The following is a 26,952-nucleotide window of genomic DNA, read 5'->3' on the forward strand; positions in this document are numbered from 1 at the left end:
TTGACTCCCTTCCACTACTACTCTCTGTCTCCTGTTGCCCAACCAGTTCTCTATCCATCTAGCTAGAACACCCTGGACCCCATGCAACTTCACCTTTCTCACCAGCGTACCACAAGGGGAACCTTATCAAATGCCTTACTAAAGTCCATGTATACGACATCTACATCCCTTCCCTCATCAATCAACTTTGTCACCTCCTCAAAGAATTCCATCAGGTTTGTAAGACGTGACCTTCCCTGCATAAGACCGTGCTGCCTATCACTTGGAAGCTCATTTTCTTCCAAATGGGCATATATCCTATCCCTTAGTATCTTCTCCAGTAGCTTCCCTACACTGACATCAGGCTCATAGGTCTGTAATTACCTGGATTATCCCTGCTACCCTTCTTAAACAAGGGGACAACATTAGCAATCCTCCAGTCTTCTGGGACCTCCCCTGTGTTCAAGGATGCTGAAAAGATATCTATTAAAGTCCCAGCTATTTCCTCTCTTATTTCCCCCAGTAACCTGGGATAGATCCCATCTGTTCCTGGGAATCTGTCCACCTTAATGCCTTTTAGAGTACACAACACTTCCAACCTCCTTATGCCAACTTGATCTAGAGTAATCAAAGATCTATCCCTAAACTCAACATCCGTCTGTCCCTCTCCTCAGTGAATACCGAAGAAAAGTGCTAATTAAGAATCTCACCCATTTTCTCTGACTCCACACATTATCTTTCCTCCTTTGTCGTTAAGTTAGCCAACCCTTTCCCTAGTTACCCTCTTGCTCCTTATATGTGAATAAAAGGCTTTGGGGGTTTCCTGCTTGCGAAGGATATCTCATGACCCCTTTTAGGCCTCATAATTCCTCGTTTCAGATTGATCCTACATTCCCAATACTCTTCCAAAGCTTCATCTGTCTTCAGTCGCTTAGACCTTATGTACGCATCCTTTTTCCTCTTAGCTCGTCTTACAATTTCACCTGTCATCCATGGTTCCCTAATCTTGCCATTCCAATCCCTCATTTTCACAGGAACATATCTCTCCTGAACTCTAATCAACCTCTCTTTAAAAACCTCCCATATATTGAATTTGTATTTCCCTTTAAACAGCTGCTCCCAATCTACATTCCTCAAATCCTGCCAAATTTTGGGATGGCTTGGCCTTCCCCAATTTAGCACTCTTCCTTTAGGACCACTCTTGTCTTTGTCCATGAGTATTCTAAAACTATGGAATTGTGATCACTATTCCCAAATAACCCTGTCTGAAACGTCAACCACCTGGCCGGGCTCATTTCCTAACACCAGGTCCAGTGTGGCCCCTTTCCAAGTTGGACCACTTACATACTGCTCTAGAAAACCCTCCGGGATGATCCTTATAAATTCTGCTCCATCCAGATCTCGAACACTAAGTGAATCCCAGTCAATGCTGGGAAAATTAAAATCTCCTATCACCAGAAGTCCTGAATAATTGGAAAATTGCTAGCATAACATCCTTATTCAAAAGGAGACAATAAAAAAAAAACTAACTATAGGACAGTTAGCTTAACATCTTTTTACTGGAAACATGTCAAGAGTTTATTATAAAGTCATAGCAAGGCATTTAGAAATACATTATAAAATCAAGCAGAGTCAACATGGCTTCATGAGGGGAAAACTCATGCCTGACACATTTACTCTGAGGAAGTAACAAGCAGGACAGGTAAAGGGAATACAGTGAATATAATATATTTGAATTCTCAGAAGGCATTTGATAAGGCATTGCACATTAGGCTACTAAGACTCTATGGTATTGGGGATAATATTTTTAGAGCTGAAAACGTGTTGCTGGAAAACGGAGAGGTCAGGAAGATGATTGCAGGTTAGGAAGGCGGTGCTGAGTTCGAGGGATTTGACTGAGACAAGGTGGGGGGAGGGGAAATGAGGAAACTGGAGAAATCTGAGTTCATCCCTTGTGGTTGGAGGGTTCCTAGGCGGAAGATGAGGCACTCTTCCTCCAACCGTCGTGTTGCTATGGTCTGGCGATGGAGGAGTCCAAGGACCTGCATGTCCTTGGTGGAGTGGGAGGGGGAGTTGAAGTGTTGAGAAGAAGGGCTTATGCCCAAAACGTCGATTCTCCTGTTCCTTGGATGCTGCCTGACCTGCTGCACTTTTCCAGCAACACATTTTCAGCTCTGATCTCCAGCATCTACAGTCCTCACTCTCTCCTCGAAGATAATATTTTTAGCATGGATAGAAAATTGGCTAATTATTAGAAGACAGAGTTGGGGTAATGGGGGCATTTTAAGGATGGCAGCCTATAACTAGTAGATCAATGCTGGGACCACAAGTAATTATAACATATATTAATCACTTGGTTGAGGAAACAATGTTCTATAGTCATGTCTGTGGATAACACAAAATAGGTGGGAATGCAAGAGGGGAAGATTGAGATTGCAGAGAGATGTAGATAGGTAAGTGGCAGGTGAAACATAATGTGGGGAAATGTGAGGTTATGCACTTTGGTATGAAGAATAAAGGAGATGAGTATTATTTAAATGGAGAAAGACTGCAGAGAGATAGAGAACAGAGGGATTTGGTGGTCCATTTGAATAGATAAAAAAAAACAAGTATCTAAGTTCAATGGTAAAAGGGAAGGCAAATAAAACGCTGGTCCTTAATTTAAAGAGAATGAGTATAAAGATAGGCAAGTCTTGCTAAAACTATACAAGGCTCTAGTCAGGTAACAGCTTGAAGAGTTTTGGCCCTCTTAAGAAGGAATTGTATACTGACACTGGATGCAGTCCAGAGAAGGCTCACTAGGCTCACTAGGAGTGATTGTCTTAAGAGGAGAGGTTGAGTACATTGAATCTGTACCCACTGGAGTTTAGAACAATAAGAAATTGAAAAATATTGAACAAATTGAAACATTTGGCATTCTTAGAAGACTTGACAGGGTAAATGCAGAAAGGTTGTTTCCCAGTGTGGGACCAGAGAGCATAATCTCAGAGTAAGGGCTCACACATTTAAAATGAAGATAACAGGAATTTCTTCTCCCAGAATGTTGTTAATCTATAAAATTCTTTGTGCAGAGGGATTGAGTTGTTAAGTATTTTCAAAGCTGAGACAGATCTTTAATCGGTAAGGGAAGCAGTAGTTGTGGAGAAAAGGCAGGCAGGTGGAGGTTTGGATAATCAGATCAGTCATGACCTCATTGAATGTTGGAGCAGACCTGATGAGCCAAAAAGCCTCATTCTGCTCCCAAAGCTTATGGACAGTTGACCACTTGCAGGATGAGGACAGGTGACTGCCTGCAGGAAGCCTCAGGAAATACTGCTGAATATGCGGAGCTCTTGGATGTCCTTATAGTGTAGATTATGTAGGAGCTCAAACATTTACGATCTTTACACCCACAATACAAATAGCACCAAAGGATGGTTAATCTGCAGCACTTTATTTCAAAGTTTTATGACTGAACCATTTTGTTTTTAAATCAACCTGTTACTAACTACTTATCAGAAGTGTGTCATTTTTAGTTTAGTAATTAATCCTGAAGTAGTTCTGTGATTGAAATTAATATTTACAGTGACTAAAGTTCTCCAGAGTTCATAATCTAACCGGATAACTAAAGACCATACTGCCCATCAGTTCACTGGCACATCACACTTTGCTCCTCCCCATCCTGTAGCAAAAGACAGTTTTAAAGTACCTTTGTTAAAGTCCACATTAGTTGGTAGTGTCCCTTTACATACATGATAGGGCAGCAGTCTGAATACTGTGTCCTCAAAGGAATTAAAAGGAGTGTTGCAATCAGGCTGAAGGACAGAGGTCTGGTCCTTGTAGAATTTTTCAAGTAATCTGTTTGTGCCACAATTAAAAAGAAAGAAACAGTTAGTAAGAAACCCTGAAAATCCAATTTGTCACATTTCTCTTTGTGGTATCTTGCTGTGTGTTAACTGGCTGCTACATTTCCTACATTGCAATGACTAATCTGTAGGCACTGCAGAGTCTGTAAAGTGCTTTAGTTCACCCCCAGGTTGCGTGCCTTTCTCTTTCCATTTTTCCAAAAATTCATTGAGCACCATCTTCCCTATTTGGGGATGAAGAAGCACTGAAGTGCTTCTTGTCACTGAACTGCTTTGTCGGGGTGTTCGTGAGGGGTTGGTATTGGGACCCTTATTTTCCCTTATTAGCATTAATGATCTAAAATTTGGTGTGCAGGGGACAATTTCTAAGTCTGCAGATGACACTAAACTTGGGAGAACTGTGAATTGTGAGGATGACACTGTGGAACTCCAAAAGGACATGGACAAGTTGTTGGAGAGGGCGGATAGGTGGTTCAGTGCAGAAAGTATTAGGTGACGTAATTCTGTCAGAATAACATTGAATGACAATATAAAATAGGGGTTACAATTCTAGAGGGGCTGTAGCAGCAGACGGACCTGGGGTTACATGTGAGAAGATTATTCAAAGTACAGGAGAGGTGGAGAGAATAGTAAATTAAGCAGACAATGTTCTTGGCTTTATTTATAGGGGCATAGAGTACAAAGGCGATGTAGAACTTATATAAGATACTTGTTAGATCTCAGTTCTGGGCACTACATTAAAGGGAAAAGATGAATGCATTGGAGAGAATGCAGAAAGAGTTTACTATCATTGTTCCAGGTATGAGAAACTTCAGTTATGAGAATAGACCGAAGCTGAGAATGTTCTCCCTGGAGATAAGAAGTTTGAGATGGAATCTGATTGAGGTTTTCAAAATCCTGAACAGGTTGGGCAAAGTAAATAAGGAGAAACTGTCTTTGTCTAATAAAAGAAACCAGAATGAAATGGCAGAGATTTTAAGTGATGTGTAATGGGCAAAAATCAGGAGACTGGCATTAATCTCTCAAGTGCAGTCACGATGGGCTGAGTGGCCTCCTTTTGTTCCATAATATTCCTGTGATTCTGTGACCTATCCCAATTCATTTAGTCAGCTCTGTCTTCATAATTTCCAAATTACCCTTCTGGAAATTTGAAACATTAGTCTTGACCTACTCTTTTCTCTTCCTCAAACAGTGAAGTTCAATAATGTTCTGATCACTGTTACCTGGAGAGACCTTTACTTGATGAATTAATTAATCTACTCTAATTTCACTTACCAGATCTCATACTGCCTGCTCTCTGGTTGGATCTAGAACATGCTGCTTAAGAAGCTATCCTTCTATGAACTCATCTTCCAGGCTACATGTGCCAATATGATTTGTCCATCCATTTATAAATTAAAATTACTCATAAATATTGCTGTACCTTTGTCACAATCTCCCATTATTTCTAACTATTTGCCCCATTATACAGTGTAGTTATTGTTAGGAAGCTTATAAACTACACTCAAAGTCACTTCTTTGTTATTTCTTATTTTTACTCAAACTGATTGTACAGGTGAAATCTCATGCTACTCAAAACTTAATTTAGCTGGAGTCCAAAATTCAGAATCCTAGTGATGAGATAAAAGCCAAGCGGGTTGCACCTGAACACTGTTGCAACTGATGTTGTTATGCTAGTGTCATTGGGAAGCTTTACAGTAACTTGGCAGGGCTGTGGGAACTAGAGACCAGGGTTCACTAAATATTTAAGACTTGCAACCGGCACAAGCACAGACAATTAGCAAGTTTGCAGGTAAAATTACAGTAAGAAAGTGAAAATTAAAGACTAAATTAGGGTTATTGTGCATGTATGTGAATGCAGAGTAGAGGAAATAAGGTTGGAGAGTTGTGGGCAAAAATTGCTGTTTGAAATTATAATGCTGTGGTGATAACAGAGAATTGGCTCAAGAAAAGGTGTTAAAATTGGGTGTTACATATTCCAGGGTGAGGAACCATTGGAAACAATGAGGTGGGAAAGGCCAATTCAAATGGTGACAAAGTGTGGTCAGCATAGCCTCACTTTCACAGATAGCCTCTCCCACCAGAAAGACAAATACAGAACTACGGAGAAGCAACTTGGATCAAACACCAGCACCTTGGATATTATGTCATTGCTCAGGACTAAGGGATTTGTGTGCCACACAATCCCTGTTTGAGACTATTGTCTGTTAGACAGATCATTAACTTATTTGATCAGAGATGAATATCCAATCACAACACCAAGATCCAAATGTCCAGTAAGACGAAATTGATGTCTCCACCTGAAGCTTCCCAAATGGAGGAGGAAGTCTAAGTTTAGCTCATGTCTAATCTTGAAAGTCTTCACCTGCCCAACTCAATTCCTGAACAATGAAATCAAAGGAGTTAGCCTTCCTAGGCTCCTATGTCCATACCATTGGGTTCAATCGTTGTCATCACCAGCAATGGTTCAGTGAAAACAATGCTCAAATATATGACATCCTGAGCAGAAACAAGATATCCTCACTGTGTCTGAACCAAGGTCACCAGTCACAAAGACAGTGTTACAATAAATCAAGGCAAATACCCAAAAGGACAACCTGGAAGAGAAGTGGTGGGAGAGGAAGCCCCAGAGGTCTACAAATATGCTGACCGTCATGACATGCAAAGCTTTTTAGAAAACGCCACGGCCATACATAGATCAAGGCCTAATGGACATAATTCCCTTCACTCACTGGATGGCTTCTCTTCTTAAGGATAAGAATATTATCCATTAACACTGAACGAATATTTTGTCCACTGTGAATCCACAGTGGCATCTGATACTCTTCAGAATATCCCCCAGTAACTTGTGGTCGAATTCTTGTGTGAATAGCCATCACTGGGAGAGCTGCAACAAACTATCAAAAGATAATAATATTAAAACCTTTGGCCTGTCACGATTTCAGCTGAGGTTGCTAAAGCTGCTGGACGTTTATTCATATCAAGGCACCCTTACTTAGCCTGTTTGAGCAAAATATAGGTTTTCCTCACATCAACTTCAGGAATGAAATAATTGTGTTTATCACAGAACTGAATCCCTACAGTGTGGAAACAGGCCTTTCGGCCCAACAGCTCCACACCGACCCTCTGAAGACTAACCCACCCAGACCCATTCCCTTATCGCATTACTCACCATTTACCTCTAACTAATGCACCTAACCTATACATCCCTGAACACCATGGGCAATTTATCATAGGCAATTCACCTAATCTGCACACCTTTGGACTGTGGGAGGAAACCCATACAAACACAGGGAGAATGTGCAAACTCCACACAGACAGTTGCCCAAGGCTGGAATCAAACCCAGATCTCTGGCACTGTGAGGCAGCAATGCTAACCATTGAGCCGCCATGCTGCCCAAGGAGAAAGATATTATCTACTGTGCAAACCATCAAGTAATTTTATATTATCCATAGCCAATCTAACTACCATCCCCCGACAGTCAATGACATTTCTATCACTGAATCCTCCACTATTAACAATTCATAGTTACAATTGACTAGAAGCTAAACTGGACTCACTATATAAATACTGTAGATACAAGAATAGGTCAGAGGCTAGGAAACAGGGAGGTGATAGTAGTGGTATTATCACTAGACTATTAATCCAGAAACTCAGCCAATGCTCTGGGGATCTGGGTTCGAATCCCACCAAAGCAGATGGTGGAATTTGAATGCAATAAAAAATATCTGGAATTAAGATCTATTCAACGCCATTTCCGATTGTCAGTAAAACCCATCTGGTCACTAATGGCCTTCAGTCGAAATCTTCCATCCTTACCTGATCTGGCCTACAAGTGACTCCAGTGCCCCAACAATGTGGCAGCCTCTTAAATGGCTTTTGGCCAATTGGGATGGGTAATAAATGCAGAACTAGTCAGCGACATCCTTATCTGATAAATGAATAAAAAAAACTACCAATCCTTGCCTGGCCTCTATGTGACTCCAGATCTACAGCAATGTGGTTGATTCTCAATAGCTCTCCGCAATGGCCTGGGAAGCTACTCAGTTGTATCAATTGCTATGAGGTCTCAACAAAAAAATGAAGCCAGTCGGATCAGCTGGCATTGCCCTAGGCACTGGAATAGATAAAGGCAGACGTAGCCCTGTCAAACCTGAAAAGTCCTCCTTACTTACATCTGGTGGTTAGTGCCAAAATTGGGAGCTGTCTCATAGATGAGCCAAGCAACAGTATGACTGTATCTGGAATCATATGATGGAATCAAATCTTATCAACAATGTCCCAGACATCACCATCACGATCCTGGGTATATCCTGACCCATCAGCAAGACAGATACAGCAGAGGTGGCGGCACAGTGGTATACAGTCAGGAGGGAGTTGCCCTTGAAGTCCTTAACATTGACTTCAGACCCATGATGTCTCATGGCTTCAGGTTAAACATGGGCAAGGAAAATTCCTGCTGATTACCATTTACTGCCCTCCCTTGGCTGATGAATCAGTACACCTTTATGTTGAACAACACATGAAGGAAGCGCTGAGGGTGGCAATGGTTAAAAATATACTCTGAGGGAAGGATTTCAACATCCAATACCGAGGGTGGCTTAGCAGCAGAATTACTGATCAAGCTGGTCCAGTCCTAAAGGGTTTGTGGCAGGTGCTGAGGGAACCAACAAGAGGAAAAAGCATACTTGACCTCATCCTTCCCAATCTGATGCATCTGTCCATGACAGTATCAGTAACAGTGACTGCTGCACAGTCCTTGTAGAGACGAAGTCCCGCCTTCACATTGAAAATAACCTCCATTGTATTGTGTGGCACCGTGCTAAATGGGACAGACTTCGAACAGATCTAGCAAGTCAAGACTGGGCATCCATGAGGTAGTGTGATCCATCAACAGCAGCAGAACTGTACTACAGCACAATCTATAACCTCACAGTCTGGCATATCCCATACTCAAGCATTACAATCAAGCCAGGGGAATAATTCTGGTTCAATGGAAAGTGCAGGAGGGTATGCCAGGTGTAGCACTAGGCATATCTAAAAATGAGGTGTCAACCTGGTGAAGTTGCCTAACAAGAATAATTGTACGCCAAACAGCACAAAGCAGCAAATGACAGACAGAGCTGAATAATCTGAGAATTAATGGATCAGATCGAAGCTCTGCAGTCCTGCCACATCCAATTGTGAATGGTGGTGGACAATTAAACAACTTAGTGGAAGAGGATAGTCCCACCCTCAATGACGGAAGAGCCTAGCACGTCAGTGCAAAAGGTCAGCTGAAGCATTCGCAACAGTCTTCAGCTTGAAGTGCTGAGTGGATAATCCATCTCAGCTTTCTCCAGTGGTCCCCAGCATTACAGATATGAATCTTCAACTAATTTGATTTATCAAGAAACAGTTGAAGTCACTGCATACTGCAAGGGCTATGGGCCCTGACAACATTCTGTCAATAGTAGTAAGGACTCATGCTCCAGAACTTGCAGCTCCCCTAGCAAGGCTCTTCCCGTACAGTTACGACACTGGCATTTACCTGACAATGTGGAAAATAGTACAAAAAAGTGCAGATCAAATCCAACCCAGCCTATTGCCACCTCATCAGTCCACTCTCGATCATCAGTAAAGTGATGGAAGGTTTCATCAACAGTGCTATTAAACAGTACCTGCTCCGGGACACCCAGTTTGGGTTCCATCAGGGCCTCTCAGCTCCTAACCTCATTACAGCCTTGGTTCAAACATGGACAAAAGAGCTGAATTCCAGAGGGGAGGTGAGAGTGACAGCCCCTGACACCAAGGCCGCAATCAACTGAGTGTGGTATCAAGGTACCCTAGAAAAGCTGGAATCAATGGGTACTAAGGAGCAAACTCTCCACGAGTTGGAGTAATAGATGGCATGAAGGAAATTGGTTGAGGTTGTTGGAGCTATCATCTCATCAACAGGACATCTCCGCAGGAAGTCCTCAGGGGAGTGTCCTAGGCCTAACCATCTTCAGCTGTCTCATCAATGATCTTCCATCATAAGTTCAGAGGTGAGAACGTTTGCCAATGATTGCACAATGTGCAACACTATTCATGACTCCTCAGACATTGAAGCACTCCATGTTCAAATGCAACATAACCAGGACAATATTCAAGCTTGAGATTACAAGTGGAAAGTAACATTTGCACCCAACAAGTGCCAGGCAATGACCATCTCTAATAAGAAACAATCTAACCACTATCCCATGACATTCAATGATATTACCATCACTGAATCCTCCACTATCAGCCATCTTCTGCGGGGGGGAGGGGGGGGGGGGGTGGTTACCATTGACCAGAAATTCAACTGGCCACATCACATAAACATAATGACTACAAGAGCAGGTCAAAGACTAGGAATACTGTGGTAAGTAATTCACCTCCTCATTCCCCAAAACCTCTCTCTACCATTCACAAGGCATGAGTCAGGACTGTAATGGAATATGCCCCACTTTCTTGGATGAATGCATCTCCAACAACACTCAGAAAGCTTGACATCATTCAGGTAAAAGCAGCCTGCTTGATTGGCATCATCCACAAAAATCCACTCCTTCCACCACTGACGCTCAGAAGCAGCAGTGTGCATTGCATACGCAGCAAAAGTTCATCAAAGTTCCTTAAACAGCATCTTACAAATGCACTCGGAGAAAGTGAGGACTGCAGACGCTGGAGATCAGTGTGGAAAAGCGTGGTGCTGGAAAAGCTCAGCTGGTCAGGCAGCATTCAAGGATCAGGAAAGTCGACATTTCGAGCATGAGCTCTTCATGAGGAGGGGGGGGCGAATGAGGAAACAGGTGAAGTCTTCATTGATCTTGTGTGGTTGGAGGATCCCAAGGAAGAAGATAAAGTGTTCTTCCTCCAGGTGTAAGGTGGCTAGAGTTTGGTGGTGGAGGAGGCCCAGAACTTGCATGTCTTTGGCAGAATGGGAGGGGGAGTTAAAGTGCTCAGCCATGGGGTAGTGGGGTTGATGAATGCATGTGCCCCAGAGTTGTTATCTAAAACATTTCACAAGTTGGTGTCCTGTCTCCCCGATGTAGAGGAGACCACATCGAGAGTACAGACACAGTAGATGATGTGTGGGGAAATACAGATAGATCTATGTCGGATGTGGAAGGATCCTTTGGGGCCTTGGATGGAGGTGAGATGGGAGGTGTGGGTACAGACTTCTTGCGGTGGCAGGGAAAGGTGCCGGAAGTGGAAGGTGGATTGGTGGAGGGCATGGAGCTAACACAGATGGAATGATCTCTGCGGAATGCAGTTAGGGGTGGGAAGGGAAATACATCCATGGTGGTGGGGTCAGTTTGTAGGTGGTGGAAATGGCGGAGGATAATGCAATGTATTGGAGGTTAGTGGGGCGGAAGGTGAGGACCAGAGGGTTTCTGTTCTTGTTGTGATTGGAGGGGTCGGGTTCAAGGACGTGAAGATCTTGATCCCCTGAGGGGTCTCTCGGTTCCGCAATCGGTCAAATAAACACTAGGAGTTTGGTCTGCTTCAGCAAGATTTCACACTTTAATCAGTATCGGCTGGGCACAGGTCGTTCAGCAACACAGAGGTTAAAAGCTACTGTGTTCCTTGGAGAAACTGCGCAAATAGCTTGAAACAATGACAATTTTTATATGGTTCTTAGGAAATAGTACAGCCTTAATTACAGAGCAAACCCAATAAAGTGGAATAAAATGACATTATGGACAGCAGGTTGACCCAATAATATTTCCTGGGAACCAACGTTGTTTTGCAAATATTTAAACAGAGTGTTAATTTGCAGCCTAAAAGCCATTTGATTATGTTACTTTATGTTACTTGCATTAAGAAGCCATTTTGTTGTTTGTGAAAACATGTATTAAATGGTTGCTCCTGACAACAGCCTAAATCCAGATTTTAGATCCTCAGGCGAAGGTGTGGGAAGTGGAGGAGATGTACTGGAGAGCATTATCAACTATATGGGAGGGGAAATTGTGGTCCTTGAAGAAGGAACAAAGTGGACAGAACGGTTTCAAGGTACACAGAGGTAAGTTCGGTGGGGCAGGAGCAGGCTGAGACGATGGGTTGACAGGAGGTTTGTGAGATTTAGGTAGGAGGTAGAACTGGTCAGTGCGGGATTCCCGAACTATGAAGTTGGAAGCTGTGAGTGGGCGATCCCCTGAGGTGATGAGATTGTGGATGGTCTGGGAGATGATGGATTGGAGATGGGAAGTGAGTTCATAGTCGCGGGCAGTAGGAGGTGTCTGTGAGTTGATGCCTGGCTTCAGGGGTGTCAAAGTCAGTGCACCCAACTACCACTGTGCTACATCCCCACCCCCCTTGTCTGCTGGTTTGTCCACAAGTTGGCACCTGGCTTCAGAGATGTAGATCTGCAAGTTACATGACCACTTCCATTGAGAAGGAAAAAGGCAGCAGCTATGTGGGTACACCATCGCCTGCAAGTTCTGCCCCAAGCCATTCACCATCTTGACTTGGAAATATATCGCCATTCCTTCACTGTTGCTGTGTCAAAATCCTGGAATTCACTTCCTAAGGGCATTGTGGGTGAACCTGCAGCACTTGGAATGAAATGATTCAAGAAGGCAGCTTAGCATCACCTTTTTAAGGGCAACTGGGGATGTGCAATAAATGCTAGACAGCCAGCAACATCACATCCCACGAGTGCTAAAAGCAGAATATAGAAAACTAGGAAGAAAGTTGAAATGTAGGACTTCAAAGGTAGTTATCTCAGGATTAGTACCAGTGCCACGAGCTGGTCAGAACAAAAACAGCAGGATAGATAGATAAACATGTGGCTGAAAAGAAAATGTGACTGGGAGACTGTCAGATTCATGGGACATTCTGGGGAGATGGGACCTGTACAAACTGGACGGGTTATCCCTGGGCAGGACCGGGACTGACGTCCTTGGAGGGTACTTAGTAGTGTGGTGGGGGATGGGAACTAAAGGATAGGGCAGTAGATGCAGAAATTGAGGGAGAGGTAGCAACCAGGTAAAGTGGGCGGCACGGTGGCACAGTGGTTAGCACTGCTGCCTCACAGCGTCAGAGACCTGGGTTCATTTTCTGCTTCAGGTGATTCTCTATGTGGAGTTTGCACATTCTCCCCGTGTCTGTGTGGGTTTCCTCCGGGTGCTCCGGTTTCCTCCCACAGTCCAAAGGTGTGCAGGTTAGGTAAATTGGCCATGTTAAATTTCTTGTAGTGTTAGGTGAAGGGGTAAATGTAGGGGAATGGGTCTGGGTGGGTTGTGCTTCGGCGGGTCGATGTGGTCTTGTTGGGCCGAAGGGCCTGTTTCCATACTGGAAGTAATCTAATCTAATCTAAACATTACTAAGCACAAGAACAAGAACATTACATTACAGTTGTATACGTTGTTGGTAAGGCAACACTTGAGTTTTTGTGTACAGTTTTGGTTATCCTGTTATAGAAAGACATAGTTAAACTGGAAAGAGTGCAAAGAAGATTTATGAGGATGCTGCCAGGACTAGTAGGCCTGAGTATTAGGGGAGAGGTTGGCCAGGATAGGACTTTATTGCTTGGAATGTAGGAGAATGAGGGGTGTCCTTATTGAGTTGTATAAAATCATGAGGAGCATAGGTAGCATTAATGCATATAGTCGATTTCCCAGAGATGGGGTATTAAAAACTAGAGGGCGTAGATTTAGGATGAGAGGGGAAAGATTTAAGAATGACCTGAGCAGCAACAGTGGTGTATATATGGAATGGTCTGCCAGAGAAAGTGGTTGAAACATTTTAAAAACACTTGGATATATACATGGATAGGAATGATTTAGAGGGATATGGATCAAATGCAGGCAATTTAGAACTAGCTGATTTGGCACCATGGTCAGCACGGACCAGTTTGGGCCAAAGGCCCTGTTTCCATGCTGTATTACTCTATGGCTCTATAACAGGCAAGGAAACGCTGCTGAAAATAGCAAGGGAGGTGGTCTGAAATGCATGTGTTTCAATGCAAGAATAATAATAAGTAAGGTAGGTGAACTCAGAGGTTTAATTAGTACTTGGAACAATGACATTGGTGCGATTACGGAGGCTTGGCTGAAAGAGGGACAGTACTGGCAGTTGAACCTCCCAGGATTGAGATGTTTTAGGTGTGAGAGAAGGGGAGGTAATTTCCCCTATATTAACTGGGACTCACTTTGTGCTAGGGGCTTAGATGGGGTGGAATTTGTAAGGGCCATTCTTGACATAGAAGGTAAACAGTCCAAATGGGGAAGGTGTTATATACCAGATCTGGTTTTGGGAAACGAGCCTGGCCAGATGAATAAAGTTTCAGTGAGACAGCATTTTGGGATTACTGACCATAATACCATGAGTTTTAAGATTCGTGGGGCATTGGGACCGGTTCTGGGGAGGTGGGACGTGTACAAACTGGACGGGTTACACCTGGGCAGGACTGGGATTGGTGTCCTTGGGAGGGTACTTGGCAGTGTGGCAGGGGGACGGGAACTAGAGGAGTAGGGCAGTAGATGCAGAAAATGAGGGAGATGTAGAAACCAAGGTAAACATTACTAAGCACAAGAACAAGAACATTATATTACAATTGTATACGTTGCTGGTAAGAAAGCACTTGGATTTTTGTGTACAGTTTTGGTCACCCTGTTATAGAACGCCAGAGTTAAACTGGTTAGGGATAACAGCAGTCCTTGTGTGAAGGTTTAAAATTGAGGGAAGGTGAACTACAACAATACTAGGCAGGAATAAGAGAATAGGAGAAAGTGAGGACTGCAGATGCTGGAGATCAGAGCTGAAAAATGTGTTGCTGGAAAAGCGCAGCAGGTCAGGCAGCATCCAAGGAGCAGGAGAATCGACGTTTCGGGCATGAGCCCTTCTTCAGGAATCTGAAGAAGGGCTCATGCCTGAAACGACGATTCTCCTCCTCCTTGGATGCTGCCTGACCTGCTGCGCTTTTCCAGCAACACATTTTCAGGAATAAGAGGATGTTGATTGGAGGCGGCTGTTTGAGGGTAAATTCACATTGGACATGTGGGAGTATTTCAAACAGCAGTGGATAAGAATTCAGGAGTGGCACTTTCCTCTAACAATGAAGGATAGGTATGGGAAGTTATGTGAACCTTGGATGACCAGGGATGTTATGACCTAGGTCAAAAAGAAAAGGGAAGCATACATAAGGTCTAGGAGGATGGGAAGTGATGAGCCCTTGAAGATTATAAGGAAAGTAGGAAAAAACTTAAACAAGGAAATAGAAGGGTTAAAAGGAGTCATGAAAAATCATTAGTAAACAGGATTAAGGAGAATTCTAAGGCTTTTTATACATATATATTTGCATGCAAGGGGATAGCCAGGGGAAGGGTTGACCCAATCAAGGACAAAGGAGGGAATCTATGTGTGAAGGCAGAAGAGGAAGGTGAGGCCCTAAATGAATACTTTAGATCAGTATTCACCAAAGAGAACATAGATTATAGAACATTACAGCACAGTACAGGCTCTTCAGCCTTTGATGTTGCGCTGACCTGTGCAACCTATCTGAAGCATATCTATCCGATACTATTCCATTTTCATCCATATGTTTATCCAACAACCATTTAATTGCTCTTAAAGTTGGCGAGTTTACTATTGTTGCAGGCAGTGCATTCCACACCCCTACTACTCTCTGAGTAAACAAACTACCCTTAACATCTGTCCTATATCCATCACCCCTCAGTTTGAAGCTATATCCCCATGTGATAGCCCTCACCATCCAAGGAAAAAGCTCTCACTGTCCACCCTATCTAACCCTCCGATTATCTTATATATCTCAATTAAGACACCTCTCAACCTTCTTCTCTCTAATGAAAATAGACCCAAGTCCCTCAGCCTTTCCTCATAAGACCTTCCCTTCATACCAGGTAAGTCTCCTCTGAAACCAAAAGAGAAAATGCTGGAAAATCTCAGCAGGTCTGGCAGCATCTGTAAGGAGAGAAAAGGGCTGATGTTTCGAGTCTAACTGACCCTTTGTCAAATCTCCTCTGAACCCTTTCCAAAGCTTCCACATCCTTCCTATAATGTGGTGACCAGAACTGTACGCAATACTCCAAGTGCAGCCACACCAGAGTTTTGTATAGCTGCAGCATGACCTCGTGGCTCCGAAACTCAATCCTTCTACCAATAAAAGTTAATACACTGTATGCCTTCTTAAAAACCCTATCAACCTTGGGGGCAACTTTCAGGGATCTATGAACAAGGAATTGGTGGAGGATGATCTCAGGGAAGGGAGAGTTGAATTTCTAAGCCAAGTTGCTACTAAAAAAGGAAGAAGTATTGTGCATCTTAAAAAGTATTAATCACTGAATCCCTACAGTATGGAAGCAGGCCAGTTGGCCCATCAAGTCTACGCCAGCACTCTGAAGACCATTCCTGTAACTCTGCATTTTCCATAGTTAACTCATCCAACTTACATATCTCATGCAATTTAGCATGGCAAATCCACTTAACCTGCACATCCTTGGACTGTGAGAGGAAACCGGACTACCCAGTGAAAACCCACACAGACTTGGGAAGAATAAGCAAACTCCAAACAGACCCAGTCACCTGAGAGTGATATCAACCGCTGGTCCCTTGATGATGTGAGTCAGCAGTGGTATCCACTGAGCCATCATGTTACCACTGATAAGGTCCTGATGATATCTATCCCAGAATACTGAGGGATGCAACAGAACAAATTACTGGAGCATTGACAGACATGTTTCCATTCTTTTAGGCTACAGCTGAGGTCCCAGAGGACATAGAACAGCCGAAGTTGTTGCACTGTTTAAGAAGGATAGCAGGGATAATCTTGGATGGCTTGTGAACCTCATGTCAGTGGTAGGGCAATTATTGGAAAAGGTTCGAGAAACAAGATCTATATGCATTTAGGAGCAAATGGACTTAATGGCAATGCACAGCTTGGTTCTGGATATAAGTTTGCTCACTGTGAGGATCTAAAATCTGGATTTAAGCTGTTGTCAGGAGCAACCATTTAATACATGCTTTTACTAACTACAAAATGGCTTCTTAATGCAAGTAACATAAAGTAACATAATCAAATGGCTTTTAGGCTGCAAATTAACACTGCTAAAAGCTGCATTCCTGAGCTAACTGCATCAAAGATTAGCAGACAATGCTCCCTTCTCAGTATGGAATTAACCAAGCTAGATAGGACATTACTAACCATCCTAGTTAACCTTGGAGATGCAGGTGCAGAGAGATAGTGTGTAAAACAACATTGGTTTCCGAGAAATATTATTGGGTTAACCTGCTGTCATAATGTAATTTTATTGCACTTTATTGGATTTACTCTGTAATTAAGGCTTTACTATTTCCTAAGAAGCATATAAAAATTGTCTTTGTTTCAAGCTATTTGCACAGTGTCTCCAAGGAACACAGAGCTTTTAACCTCTGTGTTGCTGGTCAACCTGTACCTGGCTGATACTGATTAAAATGTGAAATCTTGCTGAAACAGACTGAACTCCTAGTATTTATTTACTGATCGCGGAACTGAGAGACTCCTCCCGGGGGGCTGAGATCTTCATATGGTGCCGTGACTCGGATTTGATATGGACAGATTGTGGTCAGCAGTGTAAGAGCCTTGAGTCCTCCGCTATTGAGTGTTGAGGAATCGACCAGCCAGACGTGAGTGCTTCATAGTTGTTTGGTTTTCCTCTCATTCAAGTAGTGGTTGACCTGACCCCTTGCTGTCTATTGTCTCAGTTCCGTCTAAAAAGGATCGGTCTTGGCAAGAATAGCTTCCGGGACCCTAAAAATAAAGGGGGGGTAGAAGAAGAAAAAAACAGAGAAAGGAAGGTCGAGGACCTTTAGAAGAGAGAGGTTTGAGAACCTTTACGGAGTCGGGGTATTCATTTAAAAAATAGAAGAAAAAAAAGTCGACGACTTTTACGGAGTCGGGGACTCCACCTCGGGTCGGGGATCTGAGGACAGAGTTGAGAGGCGGATCCAAATAGGGTCAAGCACCCTAAAAATAAGAGAAAGAGGTCAAGGACCTTCTCAGAGTTGAGAAAATCTGAGTCGGTCGTATTGGCACTGTCTAAATTAATACATAAATTGTTCTGTAAAATAAGAAAGTATTGCGATATTTTATAATGGGAATCTCAAGGGTTTTGGAAAGTCGAGAGAGTTTGCGGAAATCTGTAGATTGTTGTGTGTTGACGGGCTGTTAAATAGTAAAGGTTTTGAGTCAGGACTATAAAAGGGGGGTTGTTTAAAGATGGGTAATCATATCGACAAAACGGAAGATCCAACTTCACCGTTAGTAAAAATATGTGAGAAGTTTCCGAAGAAGTCTGAAAGTCTGCGGAAACTTTCTGGCACCTGAAGCAAAGTAGCAGTGGCCACTAGGTGGCCCTAAAAGTATTCAATTGGTTAAATCAGCCCAGCAATTGATTTGGCAACGGAACATTGGCTCTAAAACAAAGGAATTAATTAGAGTGTGGAGGCAATTCTGTGATGAAAGCCACAAGGAATCAGTTTTGTGCTCATGGCAGGATACTGCACTAAATTGGGAATTTAATTAACTACTGATGGTACCATGAAATCTATTGAGGTCCTCAAAAATGAATGTGCACGAGTTAAACGCCAACAGAAACAAAGGGAAAAGTCACTAGTGACCGGTAAGCAAAAAGAACTGTACAGTTCGATGGTTGGCTTTGGTTTAGGCACGGGAGACCAAATTTATATTTAGATTCCTACCTATGCCCTGCACCGCCGCCACTTCCACCAACCCTGCCTAACTTGCAAGTGCATCCTAATGCACCCCCAGTTATTCCAGTCCCTGTCGGATCCACAAGTTTAGAGCCCCAAGCACCTCCTGCCCTAACCCCTTCTCCACAGACTCGTGCATATCAAACTGTTGTTCCACCTAATTCTCAAATTCTCGTTGTTTCCCTGCAGCCTACCCCTGTGATCTCTCTGCCTAGTCCTAACCCCGCAAATGTTGCTCCTTCTCCAATTCCCCAGGTTAATGTTGTCATGGGTGACTTTAACTTCCCTAATATTTATTGGAACCTACTTAGTTCAAATAGAGCAGATTTTGTCTGGTGTGTCCAGGAAGAATTCCTTACTCAATATGTAGATAGGCCAGCGAGAGGGGAGACCATATTGGATTTGGTGCTTGGCACTGAACCAGGCCAGGTGTCAGGTCTCTTGGTGGTAAAGCATTTCAGTGATAGTGATTGCAACTCCATGATCTTTACTATAGTCATAAAGAGGGATAGGAGCAGACGTATGGTAAACTATTTAATTGGGGGAGGGGAGATTATAATGTTATTAGGCAGGAACTGGGGCACCTAAATTGGGAACAGATGTTCTCAGGGAAATGCATGGCAGAAGCGTGAAGGTTGTCTAGGGAGGACTTGCTGGTAGTGCTGGATAGGATTGTCCCACTGAGGCAAGGAAGGGATGGAAGGCTGAAAGAACACTGGATGACAAGGGATGTGGAACATCTAGTCAAGAGGAAGAAGGAAGCTTACTTAAGGTTGAGGAGGCAAAGATCAGACAGGGCTCTAGAGAGTTACAAGGTAGCCAGGAAGGAACTGAAGAATATACTTAGGAGAGCTAGAAGGGGACAAGAAAAAGCTTTAGCGGGTAGGATGAAGGAAAACTCTAAGGCGTTCTACACGTATGTGAAGAACAAGATGATGGCCAGAGTGAGGGTAGGGTCGATCAGGGAGAGTGGAGGGAACTTATGCCTGGAGTTGGAGGAAGTAGGTGAGGTCCTGAAGGAATAATTGGTTTCAGCATTCGCTACTGAGAGGGGCCTTGACATTTGTGAAGATAGCATTAAACAGGGTGATATGCTCGAACAGGTTGCTGTTAAGAAGGAGAATGTGCTGAAAATTTTGAAAAACATATGCTTAGACAAGTCCCTGGGCCAGAAGGGATATACCCAAGGTTACTACAGGAAGGAAGGGAAGAGACTGCTTGCCTTTGGCCATGTTCTTTGCATCCTCACTGTCCACTGGAGTACAGCCAAATGATTGGAGGGTCGCAAATGTTATTCCCTTGTTCAAGAAAGGGAACAGGGACAATCCTGGGATTTACAGACCAGTTAGTCTTACATCTGTGGTCAGCAAATTATTGCATGGGATTCTGAGAGACAGGATTTGTGATTAATTGGAAAATCATAGTTTGATTACAGATAGTCAGGATGGCTTTGTGAGAAACAGGCCATGCCTCACAAGCCTTACTTAATTCTTTGAGTATGTGACAAAAGACATTAATGAAGATAGAGCAGTGGATGTGGTGTGTGGTAGGCTCGTTCAGAAAATAAGGAGGCATGGGATGCAGAGAAATTTCGCAATCCAGATTGGCTGGCCCGTAGATGACAGAGGGTGGTAGTAGATGGAAAGTATTCAGCCTGGAACTCGGTGACCAGCAGTGTTCCATAGGGATCTGTTCTGGGACCACTGCTCTTTGTGATTTTTATAAAAGACTTGGATGAGGAAGTGAAAGGGTGGGTTAGTAAGTTTGCTGATGACACGAAGTTTGATGGAGTTGTGGATAGTGTGGAGGGCTGCTGTAGGTTGTAACGGGACATTGACAGGATGCAGAACTGGGCTGATAAGTGGCAGATCGAGTACAACCGGAAAAGTGTGAAGTAATTCATTTTGGAAGGTTGACTTTGAATACAGGGTTAAAGGCAGGATTCTTGGCAGTGTAGAGAAACAGAGGGATCTTGGAGTCTAGGTCCATAGATCACTCAAAGTTGCTACCAATGTTGTTAGGGTTGTTAAGAAGATGTAAGGTGTGTTGGTTTTCATTAGCTGGGAGATTGAGTTTAAGAGCTGTGAAGTTATGCTGCATTTCTTGAACCTTGGTTCGAACACACTTGGAATATTGTGTTCAGTTCTGGTCACTTCATTATAGGAAGGATGTGGAAGCTTCAGAGAGGGTGTGAAGGGGATTTATCAGGATGCTACCTGGACTGGAGGGCATGCCTTAAGAAAGGTTGAGGGAGCTACAGCTTTTCTCATTGGATCGAAGAAAGGTGAGAGGTGACTTGATAGAGGTGTGCAATATGATGAGGCATAGATAGAATGAATAGTCAGAGACTTTTTACCAAGGCAGAAAAGGCTATTACAAGGAGCATAATTTTAAGGTAACTGGAGGAAGGTTTAGGGGAGATGTCAGACGTCGGTTCTTTACACAGAGAGTGGTGGGTGCGTGGAATGCACTGCCAATGGTGGTAGGAAAGTCAGATTGGGTTAGGGACATTTAAACAACTCTTGGATCTGCACATGGATGATACTAAAATGAAGCTTAGTTTGATCTTACAGTAGGATTAAAGGTCGGCACAACATCGAGGGCCAAAGGGCCTGTACTGTGCTATACTGTTCTCTGTTCAACTTCCTGAGCCTGCAGCAGCTCCCTGCTGGGTGAACTCTTGTCTCACCGCGACTGCACTCACACAGTGAAATCAAATAACTCTTCAGATGTGGTGGAGAGCAATGGGCTATTTTAAGTTTTTTGTGCAACCTAATGGAAATGAATGAGCGAACAGAAGAACAGTTCACATTGTCCATATATGTACTTTAAACATCAACAAATGAGTAAAGGACAAAGTGGCTTTGGTCAGGTTTAACACACTTACAGATCTCCTCGTGTCAGAGTGGCTGCTGCTGTTTTCTTCAACTTCCCAACTGATCCTTCAAACTGCAAAGTACAAAAGCAAAACAAAATAGAGCAGAATACAAATGTCTCCTTTTGTTTAAGAGTGAATTGACTTCCCAGAATTTGCAGACTAGGTTTTCAACAGATTTACAACAGTAACTGTATAATCCAGAGATAAAATAAAGGTTGTAAGAAGTTCCCAACCAATGATAACATACTAACCAATGCTGAGTGGAGATGCTGATTTGCTGTTGATGTGATGTGAGCAATTCCTTTCCCAATCATTTGGATTTGGATTGAACCCTTACTTAGGGTGACATTCAGGCCTGTGAGGTTGCTGATCATACTGGATGTTGTCTGAAGAATGAACAATAAAAATCACACCATTAGAAGATGGTACAAGTTTGAACAATAAACTGTTACAAAAAACAATGGTTGTTTTAAAAATAAATGGTCAGTCGCACCAATGTTTGCTGATGATTGTACAACACTCAGCAACACTCATGAACTGAGCAGACACTGGATGGCCAATTAGGTTATTAATTAATCTGTCAATGCTTGAAAACACCACACTCTTCAAACGGGGAATAGACCACAAACAAACTCAAAGCTCATTAACTCTCCTGATGTACTCCATGTAACCCTTTTTCGTTCAGGTCTGTCTGTTAAAACTTGTATATTGCCTCTTGCAATTTAATTCCCTCTTGTGAAAACCTTTTAGGTTCTTTTAAAATGCATTAACAGGATACAGGGATCACTGGCAAGACCAGCATCTGTTGCCTATCTCTAACCTCCCAATGGACTGAGAGGCTTGCTCGGTCATTTCAGAGGGAGTTAACAGTCAATCACATTTCTGTGGGTCTGGAGTCATAAATGCCAGACCAGGTGAGACCTCCCTCCCTGAAGGGTTTTTGTGTGGAGTGAATGGAATTGGCTAATCTATGATGCTGAGGGCCTCTGAGGTCCACTTGATACTTTTGGCTGTAAGATGTTTGCACTCATATTTCGGTAACCTTCACTTGAAACAAGCATCTCCTAATCTCTCTCATCACCCTCAGTAACATTTTAACTTTATAACTCCTCTTTGTTGTTTAGACCAGGCCAGACCCTCTCAAAACATTTCAAGAAAGTAGCCAATTTGCTGGTTGTTTTAAGCAGGTGTAACGTGGATATTCCAGGAGTGACGCAGCTGGTCAAACCACTTAGTTTTAAACAAACAGAATTTATTCACAAGATTAGTGAATGAAACAGAGAACAGTATACAGAATCACTTAACCTATCCAAAATCCTAACAGATTTTTATACCAATTTAATAATGCTGTTCCCAATACTTGCATCAATCCCCATAAATACCTCTTTGCATAAAACACGGTCTTACAGGAGAGATATCAGAGGGGTGGCAGCATGGAACACCCTCTTCCATATAGCTGTTTCTTGGACCAGCAGCCTCAAACTGCCTGACTGCTTTCAGTGAATAGCCAGACTGCCAAAAAACCAAATCAATTCATTCCTGATGAAGGGCTTATGCCCGAAACATTGATCCTCCTGCTCCTTAGATGCTGCCTGACCTGCTGCGCTTTTCCAGCACCACATTCTCGACCCAAAAGCCAAATCAAACCAGAGAAAAGCTGAGTTGGGAGAACTGGCCACTCGTCTTTCATCATATAAGTGCTTTTTAAAAAAAATGAAAGCCTTTTGCCTGAGGCAATAGCTGTTGGCTAAAATCAAATTTGGCCTAAAACTCATCCAAGCCAGACATTTTGGAATCACTGTTTTTATGACTGCTCTGAAAAAAAAAGCAAAGGACAGTGTGTTGCCTTGTTAAAGGAGAAGCATCATCACATCGTAAACCGGTGTTCATCACAAGGTTGGGACTCGATTAGAACTCCATATCATTTAGAGAAAGTAACCCCTGCTTCACTGTCCCTGCTCCAGTGTGAATAATGTCACTATCTCCAGCCTACCTTCTTCCCTGCAGACTTCTATCACTTGTAAATCCGCAAGTCATACTCTCTGTGCTTTCATATCCTTTCTACAAAGTGCCATCAAGAACTATACACAGCACACCAGTAGTGAACCATGTCATTTTCAATACAATAAGCTTCAACACAAATGTGTTTTTTTCTTTCTTTTTGTGCACTTCTATAATATTCAATGTAAAAAAAGCACCTTTTTATGCTCACATGTCTGTACTTGCATATTTGGGGAATAATTTGAGACATTCAAGAGATCATTGGATGGTTATTTGAACTGGAACAGTATGTAGAGATCTGGAGATAAGGAGATTGGCACTGTGTAATTAAACCAGAGCAGTCACGATGGGTTTACAGGCACCTATGGCTACATTTTGCACCATATCAGCTCTGTAGGTCTGTGATGTACAGCAAACCTTTTATTATCCAATAACTATGGCACCAGGAATGTGCTGGTTGATCAAATATTCCAGATTATCAAGAAGTCCACATAATCAAGGTAAAAATACACACTAAATAATAGAAACATGATGCAGGAGGTATACACATCACTGTTATACCTGATTTATGGCATAAATCACTTCAATAATAATGCAACTTTGCCTTAAATAAAACTTCCTGGGAGGGAGCCTTCTCACTTGCAACCTTGGACATCACGGTAGTTCACAGTATTTGAGGAGAAATTGACTCAACAGTGAATCAACTGTTGATATTTTGTGTGGCCATTCAATTGAACAAGTATATATACATTAAGTAAATAAATTAAATAATTATAATTATTAGACAGAATAATACAGTAAACTTCATGGTATTTGAACTATATAATGTTTGCCGGTTCATAAGGTGCCAGTTAAACCAAAGCTTGCTGCGTTTAAATCGAATGTGTTTACCCTTCTTCCCTTCAATGTGTGTAGACCAATTCTTTTCTTCATTTTGCTGATTTTCCTCTTGAAATAGACCCATTATGGTCCCCAATATATGTCATAATTAACAACAATTTATTTATTTAGCACCTTTGATGAAACAGAATATCCGAAAGTGCTTCACTGGTGCATTGTAAAACATAGTCAAGCACTAAGCCAGGTAAGGAGATAATATGGTTAAAACAATAAGCTTGGTCAAAAAGTCTTACACGCTGAAAATGTGTTGCTGGAAAAGCGCAGCAGGTCAGGCAGCATCCAGGGAACAGGAGAATCGACGTTTCGGGCATAAGCCCTTCGATTCTCCTGTTCCCTGGATGCTGCCTGACCTGCTGCACTTTTCCAGCAACACATTTTCAGCTCTGATCTCCAGCATCTGCAGACCTCACTTTCTGCCCATACTACTGGCCAATCCCCTGTTGACATTGGTAACCATGCTGCTGATGAGGCTGCAAAACAGGTCTCTCGCAATCGTCTTAAGATTGTGCCTAAAATGGTGAGCCAGACTGAAAGCTCTGACAAGGATGGGTCTACCTTGGGTAAACTGACGCCAATCATTCAAGATGTTGTTACCTTACAGAGGGACACCTCTGATTCTGAAAGGCAGTTGTGGTCCAAACCCAGCTGCTATTGTAATCCTGTTACTAAACTATGGACCACTCCAGCTGGACAGATTTGTACGTCTGATGCTCTTGCTCTATGGGTAGTCGATTGTCTTCACAATGCTACACACTGTGGTGCTCGTTTGACATCTGACCTCACTTTCTCCAAAAAGTCTTACAATTTGGAAGACAGGTCAACTGACAGTGGGTGCAGGGAGGGTGCAGGAGCTTACAGCACATGGCAGAGCAATTAAAAATCATGCCTGCATGAGATAATTTTAGATATCTTCAAGGGTTGTGGGGCTGTAGGAGATCTTAGAGATAGGTAAAGGTGAAGTCCTGGAAGAATTTGAAAGAAGAGGGTGTGAAGACTTGTCTGGAGCTGGCACAGATTAGCACAGAGAAAGACATGGTGTGATTGAAGACATGGGCAGCAGAGTTTTGGATGTCCCCTTGTGTATATAGAGGGTAGAATATGAGACAGCAGCCAGGAGAGTGCTGGAATAATTGAGTCTACAAATAAAAATGCCCTGGATGAGGACTTCAGCAGCAGATGAGCTGAGACAGAGCTGCAGTTGGACAACTTTACAGACAGGGAATCTCAGTGTTTGTGCGAATATGAAGCTGTCTTGGGTCAAATATGGATATCAAGATTGTGAATAAAACTAGTTTATTCTCAAGCTGTTGCCAGAGTGTGGAGCAAGGGCCAAAACGAATGGTTTTACACTTCCGAGTATTTAATGGAAGTAAATTATTGCTCATCAAGAACTGGATATTACAGAGTCCGATCATTTAGTGACAAGGGAAGAGTGGAGAGAACCGATGCTAAGATAGAACTGGATGTTGCCAGCATACATGTGAAAACTAATATTGTGCTATCAGATGATGTAACTGAGGGAGAGTGAAGTAGATAGAGGGAACCCTGAATCCGGAATCATTAAGGTTAATCCCACAATGAAATGTCTCACATTCAGCACACACTAGGTGCAGATTTCTTCTTTATATTAATTCTTAGGGAAGTAGGCGTCATTGGCTGGACTAGCATTTCTTGCTCATCCTCAATGACCATTGAGACAGTGGTGGTAAGCCGCCATCTTGAATCATTGCAGTTCACGGATACCATCACACCATTGCATTACCAAGACTAAACCCTCTTCAAACATTTCCCCTTAACTATAGCATTATAGAATCCAGATAGAGACCATTGTATGCATACTGGCTGTGAGCTAATGCAATTCAAGACTCATACCACTGGCCCACTCACCCAGCAATCTGGTATTCTCCTCTAAGGAGGGTATTGGGTGTAAAAGCTGCTAGAGTGAAGTCCTGTTTGGACTAGGCATTTATCACTAATTCATGTTTTCTAACTGCCATTAGTTAAAATAACTGCCTTGTGATAACCAGTTATTTCCTTGTTAAGGATAGAAATTTTTGGGGGGTGGGGGGGATGTTATCTTTTAAGATAAGTTTATCAGACAGGCAAATTGGAGATTTTGAATAGTTTAATTATACCTTTTCACATTTGTGCCGAATAGTAGGGTTTGATTTCCAGCATATGGTAAGTCATGATGTAAGTGCATGGGATACACTAAAATGTGTAATAGATGTTTAATATTGTAGCTGTATAATGCACTACTTAGGCCATAGCAACACTACATGCTGTATCTGAAATATGTGATTACACCATGGAGGGTACTGAAATGACATGTGGCAATGCTGCTTGGGTTGGAGAATTTTACACAAGAGGAAAGATTGGATAGGGTTCAGTTGTTTAATCTGAAATAGTGAAGGCTGAAGGGAGTTTGAATTGATGAATATAAAATTGGAGGGTTCTCGACTAAGTGGGTTCAAATCACTTTGGTTGAGAGGCCTGAACCCACAGCACAGATTTATGGCAAGAGGGTGAGAGGGGGTTTGGAAGAATTTCTTCTACCTAAAAGGTAGTCAGGGTCTGGAATTCACTGAATGGAAGAATGGTTGAGATGGAACCCCTCATCATATTGAATCAGTCCT

The 26,952-nt window shown here is 42.7% G+C and overlaps 1 protein-coding gene across 3 annotated transcripts in view; it reads right to left on the bottom strand.

Annotated features, from left to right (window-relative positions):
• Nucleotides 1-26,952, bottom strand: part of LOC122553895 (BRD4-interacting chromatin-remodeling complex-associated protein-like) — a 92,382-nt gene that overhangs the window by 11,434 nt on the left and 53,996 nt on the right. For all 3 annotated transcript variants that reach the window (XM_043698385.1, XM_043698384.1, XM_043698383.1), the window contains 3 exons: nt 21,667-21,801; nt 21,425-21,486; nt 3,668-3,816 (listed from right to left, as the gene is read on the bottom strand). In XM_043698385.1, coding sequence (XP_043554320.1) covers nt 3,668-3,816; nt 21,425-21,486; nt 21,667-21,801 — 346 coding nt within the window. The remainder of the gene's footprint in view (nt 1-3,667; nt 3,817-21,424; nt 21,487-21,666; nt 21,802-26,952) is intronic.

The sequence above is a fragment of the Chiloscyllium plagiosum genome, chromosome 10 (assembly GCF_004010195.1).
Source record: "Chiloscyllium plagiosum isolate BGI_BamShark_2017 chromosome 10, ASM401019v2, whole genome shotgun sequence".
NCBI lineage: Eukaryota > Metazoa > Chordata > Chondrichthyes > Orectolobiformes > Hemiscylliidae > Chiloscyllium > Chiloscyllium plagiosum.